Here is a 16,797-nt window from a genome sequence, read left to right on the forward strand (position 1 = left end):
ACTACGTTCGTTTAATTAAAACAATAAGAAGGTTTTTTCAAAAGTACTAAAAACATCAGCATAAAGAGGGGGGTTTTGAGGAGGAGGTAACCCCATCCATATGCGTAATAATTTCGGTTCTTTTTAAGTTTTATTGTTTGTCCTACCTATATATAGATTACACAGTTCATATTTGTAGTGTATATATCTTTTTATAATACAAGGGGTAAATCTGTCTATTATATTGATTTGAAGTTTATTTTAAATAAGCAGAAAGTTGGCTGCTATGATCTGAAGTGCCTAGAAGCAAAACTCTACTGTCTAATCTTGTAACCGAAATTCTAAGAAATGTAATTTTGATACCAATAGTTGCAGCAAAAGAATCAAATTTGTATGCTGATTTCAAATATATAAGTTTGATAAACTTTACTCTTATCTATCACAGGTTACGAGCCTGAGAAAATTTTATATATTTTCAAAAAAAAATGGGAAAACACCTGCCAAAAGTCATAGAAGAGTCATGGCTTTTCTGGCGACAGCCAGATGGCCACATGGCTGTTCAGCCGAATAAAGGTGTCCATTTTGGTTTCAATCAATTTCCCTTATTCAGCAACATAATCTTAGTTTGCTATTTCTAAAATTTTTCTTGTCTGGGTTTTCTAAATTGTTTTTTTTTTTGTGCAAATTCTATTTCAACTTGTCTGTGAAAATGGTACATAGAATTTTAATAATTTTAACACATACTTGAAGAGGATTTTGAAAGGAACAAATTTACTGTTAAAGTTTTCTAATTAATTTAAAAAAGATATTTTCATCATTTTATTTGTCTCCACTAGAAGTTTTTACCATCAGTTTTATATTAGAAACTCCTGCACTGTTTTATAATTAGTTTGAATAGACGGGCATAAATACGGTCAGCGTTTCAACTTGTCTTACTGACATCACAAGTGAATGTTTCAACATATTATGAAAATAGGAGTGCTCCGCCAAATTAAATTAGGGTCAAAGATTTTGAAAGACGAGAAAGGCCATTAACGAAGAACTTGGCATAGTTACTTCATAAAAGTGTTTTGTGGAAGATGGTAAAGAAGTGTAATAAAAGAGGCATTGGCTTGGTTACTGTGCAGAAGCACCGGGAATAGCTAAAGTTGGTATAGTTACTTTATAGAAGTGTTTTTTGGAAGATGGTAAAGAATTAAAATAAAAGAGGCATTGGCTTGGTTGCTGTGCAGAAGCACCGGGAATACATATTTTCAAGAAGAGACCGCAGCAGAACTCCCAAGACTGAAAGTTATAACTGCTGGTAGCAATTTCGAATCGAATAATTAAAAAAATATTCGATTTATTTAAAAAAATATGCGCCATATTTTCGAAAGAGCTACGAAGAATTAGTATTTAAACATATTTAACCACAACTTAGTTCATTTCGCAGCATGAACCTTTCAAAGACCTTAAACTCATTTTAGATTTGTGGGGTTTTAGGGGCTTAGGTCCCCATTATTTTAACGAAATGGCTATCTCAAAATTTGATTTGGTGGATTTGGGGTTAAGAAGCCAGGAGGGCTATTTGCCCTCCAGTCCCTTTTGATTCTTAAAAATGGAACTAGAACTTTCAATATCCAAAAGAATGAGCCCTTGACGAATTTATATGATCATTCCTTCCATAAAAACTTTATATGCCCCCAGGTTCCGGGGAGGGGCTTTGTAAACCCCGGAGTTTTTAATATTTTATAATGGGTCTATTTTGGAAACCATTATTATGTCAAAAATTTTATCGGACAAATTTGGAAAAAAGAAGGTTCGTTTGGGGGGTGGATTGCTATTTGCCATTAGATTACTTTTACCTTTATAATTTCAGGCTTGACTTTTTCCTGTGTTTGTGAATTTCGTTTAAAGTTCCTGGTTTTCTTTTGCTTTATAAAAAGTAGAGTTTTAAAAACAATTTGTGAAAAAAACCCTGCATATCTGCTGATTTTATGTATTCATATAATATCTTTATATTTACATTTTTACACGTAACTAAAAATAAAAAGTCAGATTTTTCAGATTTACTTAGTAAGCTTTATTGTTAATTTTTTCTTTGTCTCTTTAATTTAAATTTTGTTTTAGAAGTTGAAGATGATTTACCTCGTGACAGCGAGAAGCCCTTTCATTATCCAAACCACCTTTTGTCACCAAAACCTGAAGATGCTCCTTCGCTTAATTTATCTGGCCTTTCAGGACCATGTAAATTTGAATACGACACCCAGGAATTCAAATATTCTAACAATGAAGGTACATCTAAAACATTGTGTTTTTGTTGATTGAAATGTATTGGATAATATTTTGGACAAAAATAGGACAAAGGGACTTAATCTTAAGATGGAACTTTTGTTTTATCTTAAGTCAATGCTCAGATTTTTGCTTAACTATTTTTGTAGTCTTTCATGACAATTTTTTAATTTTCACCTGACAGTGGTTTGTTAAGTTTTATTATACATCAAATAGTTTGATGTATAATATCAAACATTATAATATTCAACATATATCATAATACCATGTGTTTATCAAACAGTATATGATAACGAAGGGTAAAGAGCGACCCGGCTCAATTGTAACCGAAACTCTTAAAACGGAATTTCGAAAACAATAGAAACATCAAAAGAATCCGATTTTTTGCTGATTTCAAATATACAAGTTTCATTAAGTTTAGTCTTTCCCATTAAAGGTTACGAGCCTGAAAATTGTTTCAATAATTTCAGAAAAATGGAGAAACACCCTCAAAAGTAATAGAATCCTAATCAAAATCTCACCATCAGATTCAGCGTATCAGGAACCCTGTTGTTGAGGGTTCCTCACTTGTAGGTGAGGAGTTCTATGTGCAAAAATGTGAAATTTTGTATTTTGTTTTTACCAGAAGCAAGATCACAGACGAGTGTTTATTTATTTATTTATTTTTGTTTGTTTTTCTTTTCCCAGGGGCGATCGTATCGATCCAATGGTCCTAGAATATTGTGAGTGGCGTCATTCAAATGGAAATTAAAAGTTCTAATGCCCTTTTTAAGTGACCAAAAAATATTGGAGGACAACTAGGCCCCCTTCCCCACCACTTTTCCCTCGAAATCGTCCGATAGAAATTTTGAGATATCTATGATAAAACATACTATAATGATCTGATAAAACATAGAACTATAATGATAAAACAGCGAGGATTGTGGGGGTACAGCTTGTAAACTTTTTAATATAATAGTACACGATTCAAAAATTCATTCTAACTGAGATCATTGAACAAATAATTGATTTAGGTTCAGTGCTTGGACAGATATTTTTGCTCTTTTGGATGGAGAAGAGATGCGGCTGAAGAAATATGTTGTTTTTGGCCTTTCCAGTTATTTTATTTCACCTCTTTGTATGGCTTCTTTTTTGGAAAAAAATTCTTTAAATTGCAGTTTAGTATACTTTTCCTAATGATAAATATAATTACAAAAAGGGAACATCATTACGTTATATGCATTTACAATTAAGAGATCTAACTTTCAAACATATACAGGGCTCTTGAAAAGGGGAGGTGGTACAAGGAGGCCATGTACGAGATCAGGAGACGTTGACAGTTGTAGTAGAAGTGTTGCTATTAGTAATTAAACAGTTCGTGGTAATGAACTGTAGTAAGGAGCGACCCGGCTCAATAGTAAACGAAACTCTAAAAATTGGAATTTTGATGCTAAAAGATACATCAAAAGAATCAGATTTTCATACTGATTATAAATATATAAGTTTCATCAAATTTAGTCTTTTTCATCAAAAGTTATGAGCCTGAGAAAATTTACCTTATTTTGGAACATATAGGGGAACACCCCCTAAAAGTCATAGAATCTTAACGAAAATCACATCATCGCGTTCAGCGTATCAGAGAACCCTATAGCATAAATCTTTTATCTACAAAAATATGGAATGTCGTATTTTTTGCCAGAAGACAGATCACGGGTGCGTGTTTATTAGTTGTTTTTTTTTTTTTTCCAGGGGTCATCGTATCGACCATGTGGTCCTAGAATGTCGCAAGAGGGCTCATTATAATTTAATGATAATTAAATTTATAATTTAGATGACTTACTACCCCACAGTCCCTGGGGGATGGGCTGCAAGTTACAAACTTTGACCAGTGTTTACATACAGTAATGGTTATTGGTATGTGTATAGACGTTTTCAGGGGGATTCTTTTGGTTTGGGGGGTTGTGTTGAGGGGAGGGGGCTATGTGGGTGGATCTTTCCTTGGAGGAATATGTCATGGGGAAAAGGAAACTCAATGAAAAGGGCGCAGGATTTTCTAGCATTACTATAAAAAAAAACAATGAAAAAATAAACATGAAAAAGTTTTTTCAATTGAAAGTAAGGAGTAGCATTAAAACTTAAAACGAACAGAGATTATTAAGCATATGAGGGTTTCTAAAAATTCTTTAGCATAAAGAGCGAGGTATTTAGGAGGAGATAAATACATCGCTCTTTATACTAAAGTATTTTTAGTAATTTCAACTACTTATTCTACGGCCTTTGTGATTCAGGGGTCATTCTTAAAGAATTGGGACAAAACTTAAGATTTAGTACAGAGAGCTTGGTATTAACGAGGGGACAAACCCCCTCATATACATAATAAAAATATAAGAATATTAGTTTGTTACGTAAGTTAATTCTTAAGTTACGTATATTTTTTACTAATAAAAACGTTCGTTAAAAATTAAAAGTTCTAGTTACCTTTTTAAGTAATCGAAAAACTGGAGGGCAACTACGCCCCCTTCCCCACCCCTTATTTCTCAAAATCGTCTGATCAAAATTAAGAGAAAGCCATTTAGCCGAAAAAACAGAATTAGTATGCAAATTTCATTTTAATAATTTATGTTCGGAGAGCCAAAATTAATTTGTTGTTTGTCTGTTTAATTTAAATTTTCTTTTAGAATTTGAAGATGATTTATCACTTGAGAGCGAGAAGCCCTTTAATTATTCAAACTCTCTTTTGTCACCAAAATCTGAAGATGTTCCTTCGCTTAATTTATCTGGCCTTTCAGGACCATGTAAATTTGAATACGACACCCAGGAATCAAAATGTTCTAACAATGAAGGTGCATCTAAAACATTGTTTTTTTGTTGATTGAAATGTATTGGATAATATTTTGGACAAAAATAGGACAAAGGGACTTAATATTAAGATGGAACTTTTGTTTTATCTTAAGTCAATGTTCAGATTTTTGTTTAACTATGTTTGTAGTCTTTCATGAAATTTTTTTAATTTTCACCTGACAGTGGTTTGTTAAGTTTTATAATCAAACAAAATATGATAACGAAGGGTAAGGAGCGACCCGGCTCAATCGTAACCGAAACTCTTAAAACAGAATTTCGATATCAATAAATACATCAAAAGAATCCGATTTTTTGCTGATTTCAAATATATAAGTCTCATAAAGTTTAGTCTTTCCCATTAAAGGTTACGAGCCTGAAAATTGTTTCAATAATTTCAAAAAAAATAGAGAAACACCCTCAAAAAGTCATAGAATCCTAATCAAAATCTCACCATCAGATTCAGCTTATCAGGAACCCTGTTGTTGAGAGTTCCTCACCTGTAGATGAGGAGTTGTATCTGCAAAAATGTGAAATTTTGTATTTTTTACCTGAAGAAAGATCACAGATGCCTGTTTATTTGTTGTTTTTTTTTGTTGGTTTTTCTTTTCCCAGGGGTGATCGTATCGATCCAATGGTCATAGAATATTGTGAGTGGCTTCATTCAAATGGAAATTAGAAGTTCTAATGCTTTTTTAAGTGACCTACAAAGATTGGAGGACAACTAAGCCCCTTTCACCACCACTTTTCCCTCGAAATCGTCCGACAGAAATTTTGAGATATCTATGATAAAACATACTATAATGATCTGATAAAACATAGAACTATAATGATAAAACAGCGAGGATTGTGGAGGTACAGCTTTTAAAATTTTTATATGATAGTACACGATTCAAACTGAATTCATTGAACAAAGAATTGATTTAGGCTCAGTTCTTGGACAGCATTTTTTGCTCTTTTGGATGGAGAAGAGTTGCGGCTGAAGAAATATGTTGTTTTTAGCCTTTCCAGTTATTTTATTTCACCTCTTTGTATGGCTTCTTTTTTGAAAAAAAAATTTTTAATTGCAGTTTAGTATACTTTTCCTAATGATAAATATAATTACAAAAAGGGAGCATCATTACATTATTTGCATATACAATTTAGAGATCAGACTTTCAAACATATACAGGCCTCCTGAAAGAGGGAGGTGGTACAAGGAGTTCATGTTCGAGATCAGGAGACGTTGACAGTTGTAGTAGAAGTGTTGCTATTAGTAATAGTAATAATAGCGTCAGCAATAGCACTAGTAGTAGTAGCAGTAAAAGCAGATGTAGTATGCACTTACTGATCTTGAGTAAGTCAAACCTCCCCCTCAAAATATCCAACAAGTTTCAGTTTATTACCCTAAACGTACACTTATTACATTACTGATAGGCCCCACATGCATACACAATTGATCACATTCATTACATCACATGCATACACACTTAAGAGATCTGACTTAAACATATACAAGGCTGCTGAAAGGGGGAGGGGGTACAAAGAGACCACCATCAGGAGATGTTGGCAGTTGTAGTAGAAGTGTTCCTATTAGTAATAGCATCAGCAATAGCACTAGTAGAAGGAGTTATAGTATGCACTTACTGTTCTTGAGTAAGTCAAACCTTCCCCTCAAAATATCCAACAAGTTTCAATTTATTACCCCACACGTGCACTTATGACATTACTCATGTGCCTCTTTGACAGCTTGCATGCAAGTAGTATGTTTTGATTTTGTTCGAATTTTTCCTCAATATTTCGTGAAACTCACCTTAATACCTTTATACCATCTTAGTACCAAAATAGCCAAAAAAGTAGCAGTCGGAGTATTAGAAGTATTGGCGAAGATATGAGTGGCAGTATAATTTAAAAACTAAATTGGATTTCCAACTAATTTTTGACTGGAATCCAAACCGGTCAAAAAAACGTCAAATTTTTATCTGAATGTTGATTTGTGTTTCAAGTCCAGCAAATTATTTATTTATTTTTATTTATTTTCTTTATTTCCCTCAAAAAATGAGGAGTACGCTACAATATAATATAAAGAAAAAACAACTGATAACACTTACAATAAAAACGTATCAAATATTGATCGAACACTTAAAAAAAAAAAAAAAAAAAAAAAAAAAAAACACTTGCTAAATAGATTAGCCTATAAATCATGAAGAGCCAGAACTGTTACTAAAAAACGGAAATAAATTGTGGCCTAAAAGGCTAATTTTCGCCCTATCTTCAAATGTTTTATATTTTTTCTTTATACAGACTACAGGATCCTTCCTGCAATCCTACAATCTCAGTGTTACTAAAAGAAAGGGGGAAACCAAGTAAAAATTTACAATATTTAAAATAAGCAACTTTAATGGGCGAAAGATCAGAAGGTCTGAAATTTCGGAAGAGGAGGGACAGGAACAATACGTGAGGCAGAGCAACAGCGCTATACATACGACCAAGGACGTCCCGACGGTAAAGACCCCGAAAACGAATTAAAAGACCAAATGCCTTGCGTAGTTTCATCTGAACATGCTGAACCAGGACTGGTTTGAAATCTCTTTTCGAAGCAGCATAAGGTAATCCCAAATAAGTGACTATTGGCGACGACTGAAAAATAACACCATTGCCGCAATCTAGAGTCGCCCTGACATTATCCTCTAAACAATTTACAACAAAAAATTGACATTTTTCAAAACTGATAGAAAGGCCCAAACCTTTTAAACAATTAATTAAAATATTAAAATTAGAAACAAGACTAGACTTGGACCGGCTTAGAAGGATAATATCATCAGCATATGCAATGTAAGACAGATTTCGAGATAATGAAACAAACGAGCAGGAAAGAGAATTAAGGGCAGTAGCTAAACAAGAATTGGATATATAAGGAGAAATAATTCCTCCTTGTCTAATTCCTCTACCCACTTGAATTAATTTGGACTGAGATGAAGACGAACTCGGACAGATACGGATCTTTAAACCAGAATACCAAGAGCGAAGGACTCGTATGACAGCTAGGGGCAATCCAGCATGGATTAAAGTGAGCAGAGCGGATGCATGAGAAATGTTATCAAAGGCCCCTTTGATATCAATCAGGAGGGCGTATAGCGGTTGACCAGAGATTCTCGCTTCTTCAATAACTTTGCTGAAAGATGCATGGGCATGGTCACATCCCAAACCTCTCTTGAAACCAACTTGATTAGAACCAGTGTCAAGAATTTCAAGAAGATCCTTCAAACACAACTCAAACACTTTCCCAATCATAGAACCCCTAGTAATTGGCCTCCAGGAGCTACAAGATGACAAGTCTTTTTTCCCGCTCTTAGGAATAGGCGTAGCTATGCCAATATAGAATGACGATGGTACTAAACCAGTAGTAAGTAAAAGGTTGAAAAATGCCAGTAGAGTAATAAGAAAAGAAGAAGGAGCAAGTTTGAGGTGATTAGCAAATAAGCCAGCATGATCCTTAGCCGACTGCGCCTTTAACGTTTTGATTGCTCCACGTAACATATCCTCAGAAATCCTGTAATCAGTTGAAAAATTCTTCAACCTTTCATCTAATTGCAACACAACACTGTTGGAATCGTACGAAGTCGACACCTTAGAAAAATAATTTTCCCACTCTTTTAGCGACGGTGTGGAATTAGTATCAGGCATGTTAATCCGCCTATTGCCTCGGAGAACATTCCAAAGGAGATTTTTGTCCTTGTCGTTATCAATGTTTGAAGAAGCTTCTTCTATGATCAGGTTATTATGACGACGGAGCTCTGCTTGGAATTCAGCCTTTCTCTTTTTCATTAGCAAAAAAACTGGATGCGAGTCTCTTGGCTTACCGAGGGCCCGCCATTCCCAATACGCTTGTTTAGCCGCCTTATTAGAATTTACCAAAAAAGGATTGAGGCTCCAAAAAGGTTTCTGCGCGCCCAATCTTATCCTATTAGTAGGAAAAACTGCCGCAGCACTATGCTTTAAGCAATGGATTAATTCAAAATAAAGACAATTAATAGTCAAAGAGGGATTACTATCCATTGAATCCAAACTATCAGGGATATAGACTTCATCAATTAAAGTCCCAACTCTTTCTTGGTAAAGCGGTCTAAAATTTGGATTCCAATCAACCCGATCAAAAAATTTAGGAAGCTTATTACCAGAAAAACGAACTGGGGAAGGACGAGAAGCCAAAGGGGGTATAAGGAACTGAAGCGGCATGTGGTCACTAACGGGGAAATCTTCGATTACAGTAACCACAGGCAAAGGATCACTTGGGTTAGAAGAAAAAACATGGTCAATATTAGTTGTACTACCACTCCAATGAATATAAGTAAAATCCTGGGACTTCGGTAAAACAGAAAAATTAGGAAGACAAGAAGATAAAATTGTACCCCTTTCATTTGCTATATTTGGATCACAGTTAAAATCACCTAAAATATAAGTCCGCAAATTTGACTGTAAACTAGAGACAAAACGACTAAGATTAAAACAGCATTGAGTAAACGCATCAAAAGAAATATCATCATGGTAATCAGTCGGAAAATAACAATTACTTAAAACTACATTTGAAAAACTACAAGCTAAAAAATTTGTATCAATTGCTAGAATAGCTGCATTAAGAGACTTGGGTAAAATAGTAGCTAAACCACCGGAGGGACGTCCACCAGTCGGTGTAGCGGGAACAGCAAAAATGTCATGCTCAGTGGACAGACTAGAAAGCAGATTCAACGAATGATCAAGGAGGTGGTGTTCCTGAAGACATAATAACGATGATTTTTCATTCAAAAAACTATGAAGTACAGGTAATTTCCCTAACACACCATTTGAATTAAAGGACGTAATACAAAGTAATACATTCATTTACAAAATTTCTTTACAATCGGACACCTAAAGCTGTAAACTGGATGATCATTCGAGCCACAACTGGCGCATTTAACTGGCGCTTGACATGGGGAGTCTTTAGTCGAAATGTGATTACCGCTACATCGGGCACATTTGAAACATTCAGATTTACACTGATTTTGAACATGGTTAAAACTTTGACATTTAAAACAACGCCTAGGCTGAATACGATCACGTTCCACTCGGAAAATCTCATAACCGAATTTGATGCCATGTTTGATGTAAAAATGCAGGTATTCTTCTGTTTTAAAAATAACTCTTACAGTTTGCGATTTTCCTAGCCGGTTAAACTCGATTATACCCGGAAAGTCCAATGCGTAGGCACTAACATCAAAATCAATGTCCACACTCCTGATAATTCCAAAAAATCGCCGAGGCTTGGAAGTTATTATGCTTTCAGGAAAATTAACCTTTAGATCACAACTGAGCTTCGATGCATCTTGACATGGTACCGATACCATAACACTATCCTTAGTTGCTTTAACATAACGAATATTTGCACACCCTGTCTTATCAAATTCTTTCTTGCGGCAGACAGGATCCTTCAGTAGGAGAGTGGGTGGGTTTTTTATCACTATGGTCTCTAATGGGACAGTCTTTAGTGGGAGAGGCGGCCATTCATGGTGGGGCACAGTGGGGGGATTGAGATCAAGATCATTGCCAGGCGTTATTTTTTTCTCTAAATTAGATTCGATACGCTCAATAGAAGAAAGTGTTTTTTCAAGCTTTCGGGAATAGTCATAAACAAGTTTATCAAGCCGGACGCTGATGTCAGGCTTTAATACTGGACATTCATTAAAGCTCCGTGGGACGATTACAGGCCATATGAACTGTTTCGAATCAAGTTCTATGATAACACGCATTATGTCCGAGGCAGTAGTCTTTTCAGCTGTTTTTCCTCTCCTTTCTTGCAATCTACCAGCTTTACGACACAGACATGCGAGCAGCGTTTTTGCTACATTCAACTCTTCTAAACGATAGAATCCTGCCATTGCGTTAGATATTTCATCAACACTTATTCCTGCTTTCAGCGAATCAAGAGCGAAGAATAATATCGAATTAACTACGACATGCGAAATTCCTGTCTCTGACACAAAAGTCTTATCAAAATCGCATGCATTGACTGGCTGGCTTGTGACGTCAGATATATTGTCACTTGCAATTATCTCAGTGGAATGTTTATTTGGTCTTGAAATAGACTGGATTGACAGGTCCACGCTTCGACTGCATGAATTTTCAGCTACAGAATTAGTATTAGCGGGAATGGATTTTTGACTGCTGATTATCGGAGATATACAGGGATTATTATTAGAGATGCAAGATTCATGTACTTCATCGTTATTTGAACAGATTAAGCAAATCCAATTCGGTTTTTCTTTACGCTCAATTGGGGAAATGCCTGCACACTGTGGGTGAAACATCTCGAGACATTTTGTGCATTGCAGGGTAATCCCCTTGCCACAAGATCGACCACAACCAGGACAAATAAATATTGACATTTCTCACTCCTTAGGTCTGGGGTTAAATAAGCAAGGCCAAAAAAAAAAAAAAAAAATCGCCTTTAGCGCTCCATTAAGCTTATAATGCAATAGAATCCTTTATGTAGGTCAATAAGTATAGTAGGGATTATGCGTCACTATAATCCCTATTGCGAAATTTTGAGTTTCTTCACATAAAACTTACTGAATTAATAATGTCCATGCAATATCCAATTTAGATGTTGACACTTTGAACTCTGAACTGATACTTTTTTGTATATTGAAATTATTTAGAATTATTCAGTTTTCAGTAGAAAAAAAGGGATGGAATTTTTGTTGATAATCATAATAACCAATATTTTTTGAATCTCAGACAATTTTTGTACAGTTTTGATGTATATAAAAATTGTCCCTTTATCAGTTGAACATCCCTGTCATCTTGCCCTGAAAGTATACCTTTTTAGTTGAGCGAACTTTGCAGCAAACTTTGGCACTTTAGTTTGATCCTTGGTATGAGAAGAGGATAAACAGAATAGCTGGGTCCTATCTTACGAGAGACTAACGTTCCGTGGAGGCAAATTTTTTAATAAGGCTAAAAATGGGAATGTCTTTGTGCCCTTGGAGGAGAACTCATCAGCACCCGTAAAGTATGTTTGTTTTTTGCTGAATAATTCTATTTATTTAAACATTTTACCAGTCGGGATGATTTTGAACTGTAGAATGTATGTGTGCCTCATACTTTCCCATTAATTTTGACAGAATTAAATTGAAAGCCAGTTGAAAAACTCAATAGACATAAATTTTCATATTGCCATAAGAACTTTGCTGGTAAATTGTTTAGATTAGAAGAAAGGATGAATTTCACTGTTTCTATATCTTTTTTATATTATACCGAATAATTAATAGTAACAAAGTATATTTATTTCTTTTTAGTTAAAAACAATTTTTCTATTTGATCATGTTATGTTGGGAATCAGTATGAAATGGGTTTTGCGTGGTAAGTTTTGTTGCAACATAATTATATACGTATTTTTGTTTCCATAGGGTTTGTTGTTTCTCTCCATTCACTATGTTTTTGATCAAATATGTTCAGTTTTTGATCAAATGGTGGTTTTTAATAAAATTTTTGAAGCATGATATGAGTACAGAGCAATAGGGCTTCATTTTAATATTCTTTATCAACATGGAAGGCTTGTCGTTGAAACCTTTGAAGGTGCTCATTCAGCTTAATTGAAACTTTTAGTGCTTTTTATAAGAGTAAAAAAGACTGATGCTATCCTGTTTCCCTCCCAAGCCCTATTTTGCTACCCTTCATGCAAATATATTAGATTAAAATTAGCTATTTAGTTAAAAAATAGTCAAAACGTTATGAAGTTTAACCGTAATACCCTCATCTTTTTTTTATTACACCCAGGATTCAACCCCCCCCCCTTCTCAGTTATAAATACTACACCCAAAATATATATATCTGAGTTGTCAGATTTGTAGCCCCCTTAACAAACAAACACGAAGTAGAAACAATAGGGAAAATCTTTTCAAGACAATGGAAATCAATTCAAAGGATATTTCGGCCCTACGTCCAAGGGCCATCTTCAGCACAATACGAGAAAGAAAAAAATATGTATATAAATTTACATTAAAATATGAGAATTAAAACTAAAAATTTTTTTTTTTACTTTTTAAAAGCAGCCCTAGCATCCTTACTTCAACGAAGTTCAACCAGGACTTGAACGAAGTTCAACTCAACATGAGTCTTTTTTTTATTTGTTCTTTTTACCTTTTTTATTCGTCTTTGATTTTTTTTGTCTTTTAAAATCAAGTGATAACTTGAAACCCTGCTTTTCAAATTTTGCTGTCTCAAGTAGAGAACCCCCTTCTAAAACCATTTGCATTCATCAATAGATAACCGCCGCTTTTTTGTACAGTTCGATCTCTTCTGCGTAGCTTAATTTCGGTAATCATACAGTCTGTTCTTTAAATAATTTATCCCTATTTGAACTGGTACTTTGTAAGACCCGAGGAAAACGTGACTCGTTTTTTTATGGCACTTGGTATTAACCAAGTGACATATAGCAATCGTAAATTCTGTCGGTCTGTCGGTCTCTCTGTCCCGGTTTTGCTACTTTAGGCACTTCCAGGTAAGCTAGGACGATGAAATTTGGCAGGCGTATCAGGGACTGGACCAGATTAAATTAGAAATCGTTTTCGCGATTTGACCATCTGGGGGGGAGTGGGAGGAGGTCGGTTAATTCGGAAGAAATAGAAAAAATGAAGTATTTTTATCTTACGAACCGGTGATGGGATCTTACTGAAATTTTATTTTGGAAGGATATCGTGTCTCAGAGGTCTTATTTTAAATCTTGACCAGATCCGCTGAATTTGGGGGGGGGAAGCCTAAAATCTTGGAAAATGCTTAGAATGGAGGGATCGGGATGAAATTTGGTTGGAAAAATAAGTAGAAGCCCTAGATACATGATTGTCATAACTGGAACGGATCTGTTCTGTTTGGGGGAGTTGGGGGGGGGGGTTAATTCTGAAAATTGGAAAAAATGAGGTATTTTTAACTTACGAAAAAGTGATCAGGTCTTAACGATATTTGATTTGTGGAAGGGTATCGTGTCTCAGAGCTCTTCTTTCAAATCTCGATGGGATCCGGTGACATTGGGGGAAGTTGGGGGGGGGCTAAAATCTTGAAAAACGCTTAGAGTGGAGGGATCGGGATGAAACTTGGTGGTAAAAATATTCGTAAGTCCTAGACACGTGATTGAAATAACCCGAACGGATCCACTCTTATTGGGGGAGGAGGGCTAATTCTGAAAAATAAAAATAAATGAGGTATTTTTAACTTACCAAGGAGTGATCAGATCTTAATGAATTTTGATGTTTAGAAGAATATCGTGTCTCAGAGCTTTTATTTTAAATCCCGGCCGAATCTGGTGAAGGGGGGGGGGGTTTCGAAACCTAAAATCTTGGAAAACACATAGAATGGAGGGATCGGGATGAAACTTGGTGGGAAAAATAAGCACAACTCCTAGATTCGGGATTGACATAACCGGAACGGATATGCTCTCCCTATGGGGAGTCGGGGGGGGGGGGGTGAATTCTAAAAAATTAGAAAAAATGAGGTATTTTTGACTTACAAAGGAGTGATCGTATCTGAATGAAATTTCATATTTAGAAGGACCTTGAAACTCAGATCTCTTATATTAAATCCCGACCGGATCCAGTGTGATTAAGGGGGGGGGGATCTTGGAAAACACTTAAAGGGGAGAGATCAGGATGAAACTTGGTGGAAAGAATAAGCACAAGTCCAAGATAGGTGACTGACATAACTAACCGGATCCGCTATCTTTGTTGGAGATGGGGGGAGGAGTAATTCGGAAAAAATAAAAAAATAAGGTATTTGTAACTTACGAACGGGTGATCAGATATTAATGAAATGTGTTATCTAAAAGGATCTTGTGCTTTAGAACTCTCATTTTAAATCTTGACCAGATTTGGTGACATTGAAGGGAGTTGGAGGGGGAACCCGAAATTCTTGGAAAACGTGAAAATCGGAACATCTTACGAATGAGTGATTGGATCTTAATGAAACTTGATATATAGAAGAATCTTATGTCTCAGATGCTCTGTTTTCAATTCGAATCGGATCCGGGGACATAGAGGTTTGGATGGGGGAAACACAAATATTGGAAACCGGAAATCTTGGAAAACCCTTAGAGTGGAGAGATCGGGATGAAACTTGACGGGAAGAATATGCACAAGTTATAGATACGAGATTGACATAATCGGTACGGATCCGTTCTCTTTGAGGGAGCTGGGGGTTGTTAATATGGAAAAATCAAAAAAATTGAGGTATTTTTAACTTAAGAACGGGGGACCGGATCTTAATGAAATTTGATATTTAGAAGGAACTCATGTCTCAGAGCTCTTATTTCAAATCCCGACCAGATCTTTTGACATTGGGGGGAGTTGGAGGGGAAACCAGAAATCTTGGAAAACGCTTATAAATGTCGTAGATACGTGATTGACATGATCGGACTGGATCCGCTCTCTTTGGTGGAGTTAGGTGGTGGCGTTCAGTGCTTTGGTGAGTTTGGCGCTGCTGGACGTGCTAGGACGATGAAAATTGGTAGGCGTGTCAGGGAGCTGCACAAATTGACTTGATAAAGTCGTTTTCCTCGATTCAACCATCTGGGGGCTGAAGGGAGAGGAAAAATTTGAAAAATTGATGATTTTTTAACTTACGAGTGGGCGATCAGATCTTAATAAATTTTGATATATTAGAAGGACTTCGTGACTCAAAGCTCTTATTTTAAATCCCGACCGGCATTAAGCTTCTGATTTTCCTTTTAAAGCAATCTATTGGTTCTTAGAATTTTGCGAAAGCTCATACCATATGAGCTCTTGGCTCTTTTGACCTTGTCACAAGTTCCATATAAGCTCTTTAGGGTTTCATTTTTGCTCTTTAGTTGCATTACCTTACCCTAGACCTTACATCCTCCTTCGTCACCAGAAGAGCCCAGGGCATCCGAAAGATGCCGCCAGTCATCCCTCATGTGCCCCACAGCAAGAGCATCTTCTCATTCTGGTTTAAGAGAAGCCTTTAGGCTTCGCAAGTTCGTCTGATAAGTACGCCTCAGCGTATTGCACGGCCTGCCTCTACTTCTTCTTCCTCTTGGTTGCCTCTGGAACTAAGCTTATAGGATTCAGGATTCAGATTCATCAATACTCTTCTTATACTTTGTGGATGCTTCATTCGTGGGGGTATTACATTCTACTAGGGACAGTTTCGCGTGGGAACCGAGGAATCTAGCCGTTTTTAGTCGTGATAATATTGGGGTCAAACTTACAGCTTTGACAGGAACATTTGTGGGCAGAACGGTCACTCCTTAATCTCTTGTCGTATTGGTGCACCTATATTGAATAATATGATCTTTGCCTATTCGTTTTTGTCCCATACCCGTCCGTCGTACTTCAAGAAGAGCTCGGATATCAATTTTATATTGAATCACCTGCTTTATGACTTGTTCCTTCTTTGAGTATTGGGACATGGTTTTCAGGTTCCAGAAGCCAAGTTTAAGCTTTTTCTTTGCAGTCATCAGCATTTTTCATTGCATTAGAATAACTAATTTTAAAAGCTGAAATTAGTATCACCACGAGGGAGAGAAGAGGAATCAAAAATAAAATAAATTGTCAAAAGAGAGCGAAAGATATACTGTTTTATCTGTAGATTTCTAAAACATATTGAAAGATTAATTTTTTGTTTTCGGTTTATTGAGGTATGAAATTTTGTTTTATTTGTGTTTGTTTTCTCTGTAGACTTTTGAGACATATTGAAAGGTCCTTT

The 16,797-nt window shown here is 35.7% G+C and overlaps 2 protein-coding genes across 5 annotated transcripts in view; both read left to right on the top strand.

The window, feature by feature from the left end:
- LOC136027933 (E3 ubiquitin-protein ligase DTX4-like) overlaps positions 1-16,797 on the top strand; it is a 161,156-nt gene that overhangs the window by 59,979 nt on the left and 84,380 nt on the right. The window lies entirely within an intron of this gene.
- Positions 1-16,797, top strand: part of LOC136027932 (zinc finger protein 235-like) — a 56,844-nt gene that overhangs the window by 34,742 nt on the left and 5,305 nt on the right. For 2 of the 4 annotated variants that reach the window (XM_065705386.1, XM_065705385.1), the window contains exons 4-5: positions 2,089-2,253; positions 4,908-5,072. The exons of 1 other annotated variant lie outside the window; for it this stretch is intronic. In XM_065705386.1, coding sequence (XP_065561458.1) covers positions 2,089-2,253; positions 4,908-5,072 — 330 coding nt within the window. The remainder of the gene's footprint in view (positions 1-2,088; positions 2,254-4,907; positions 5,073-16,797) is intronic. One more of the 4 variants, XM_065705388.1, reaches the window with a different exon arrangement.

Source organism: Artemia franciscana, chromosome 6, assembly GCF_032884065.1.
Source record: "Artemia franciscana chromosome 6, ASM3288406v1, whole genome shotgun sequence".
In the NCBI taxonomy this organism is placed as follows: domain Eukaryota; kingdom Metazoa; phylum Arthropoda; class Branchiopoda; order Anostraca; family Artemiidae; genus Artemia; species Artemia franciscana.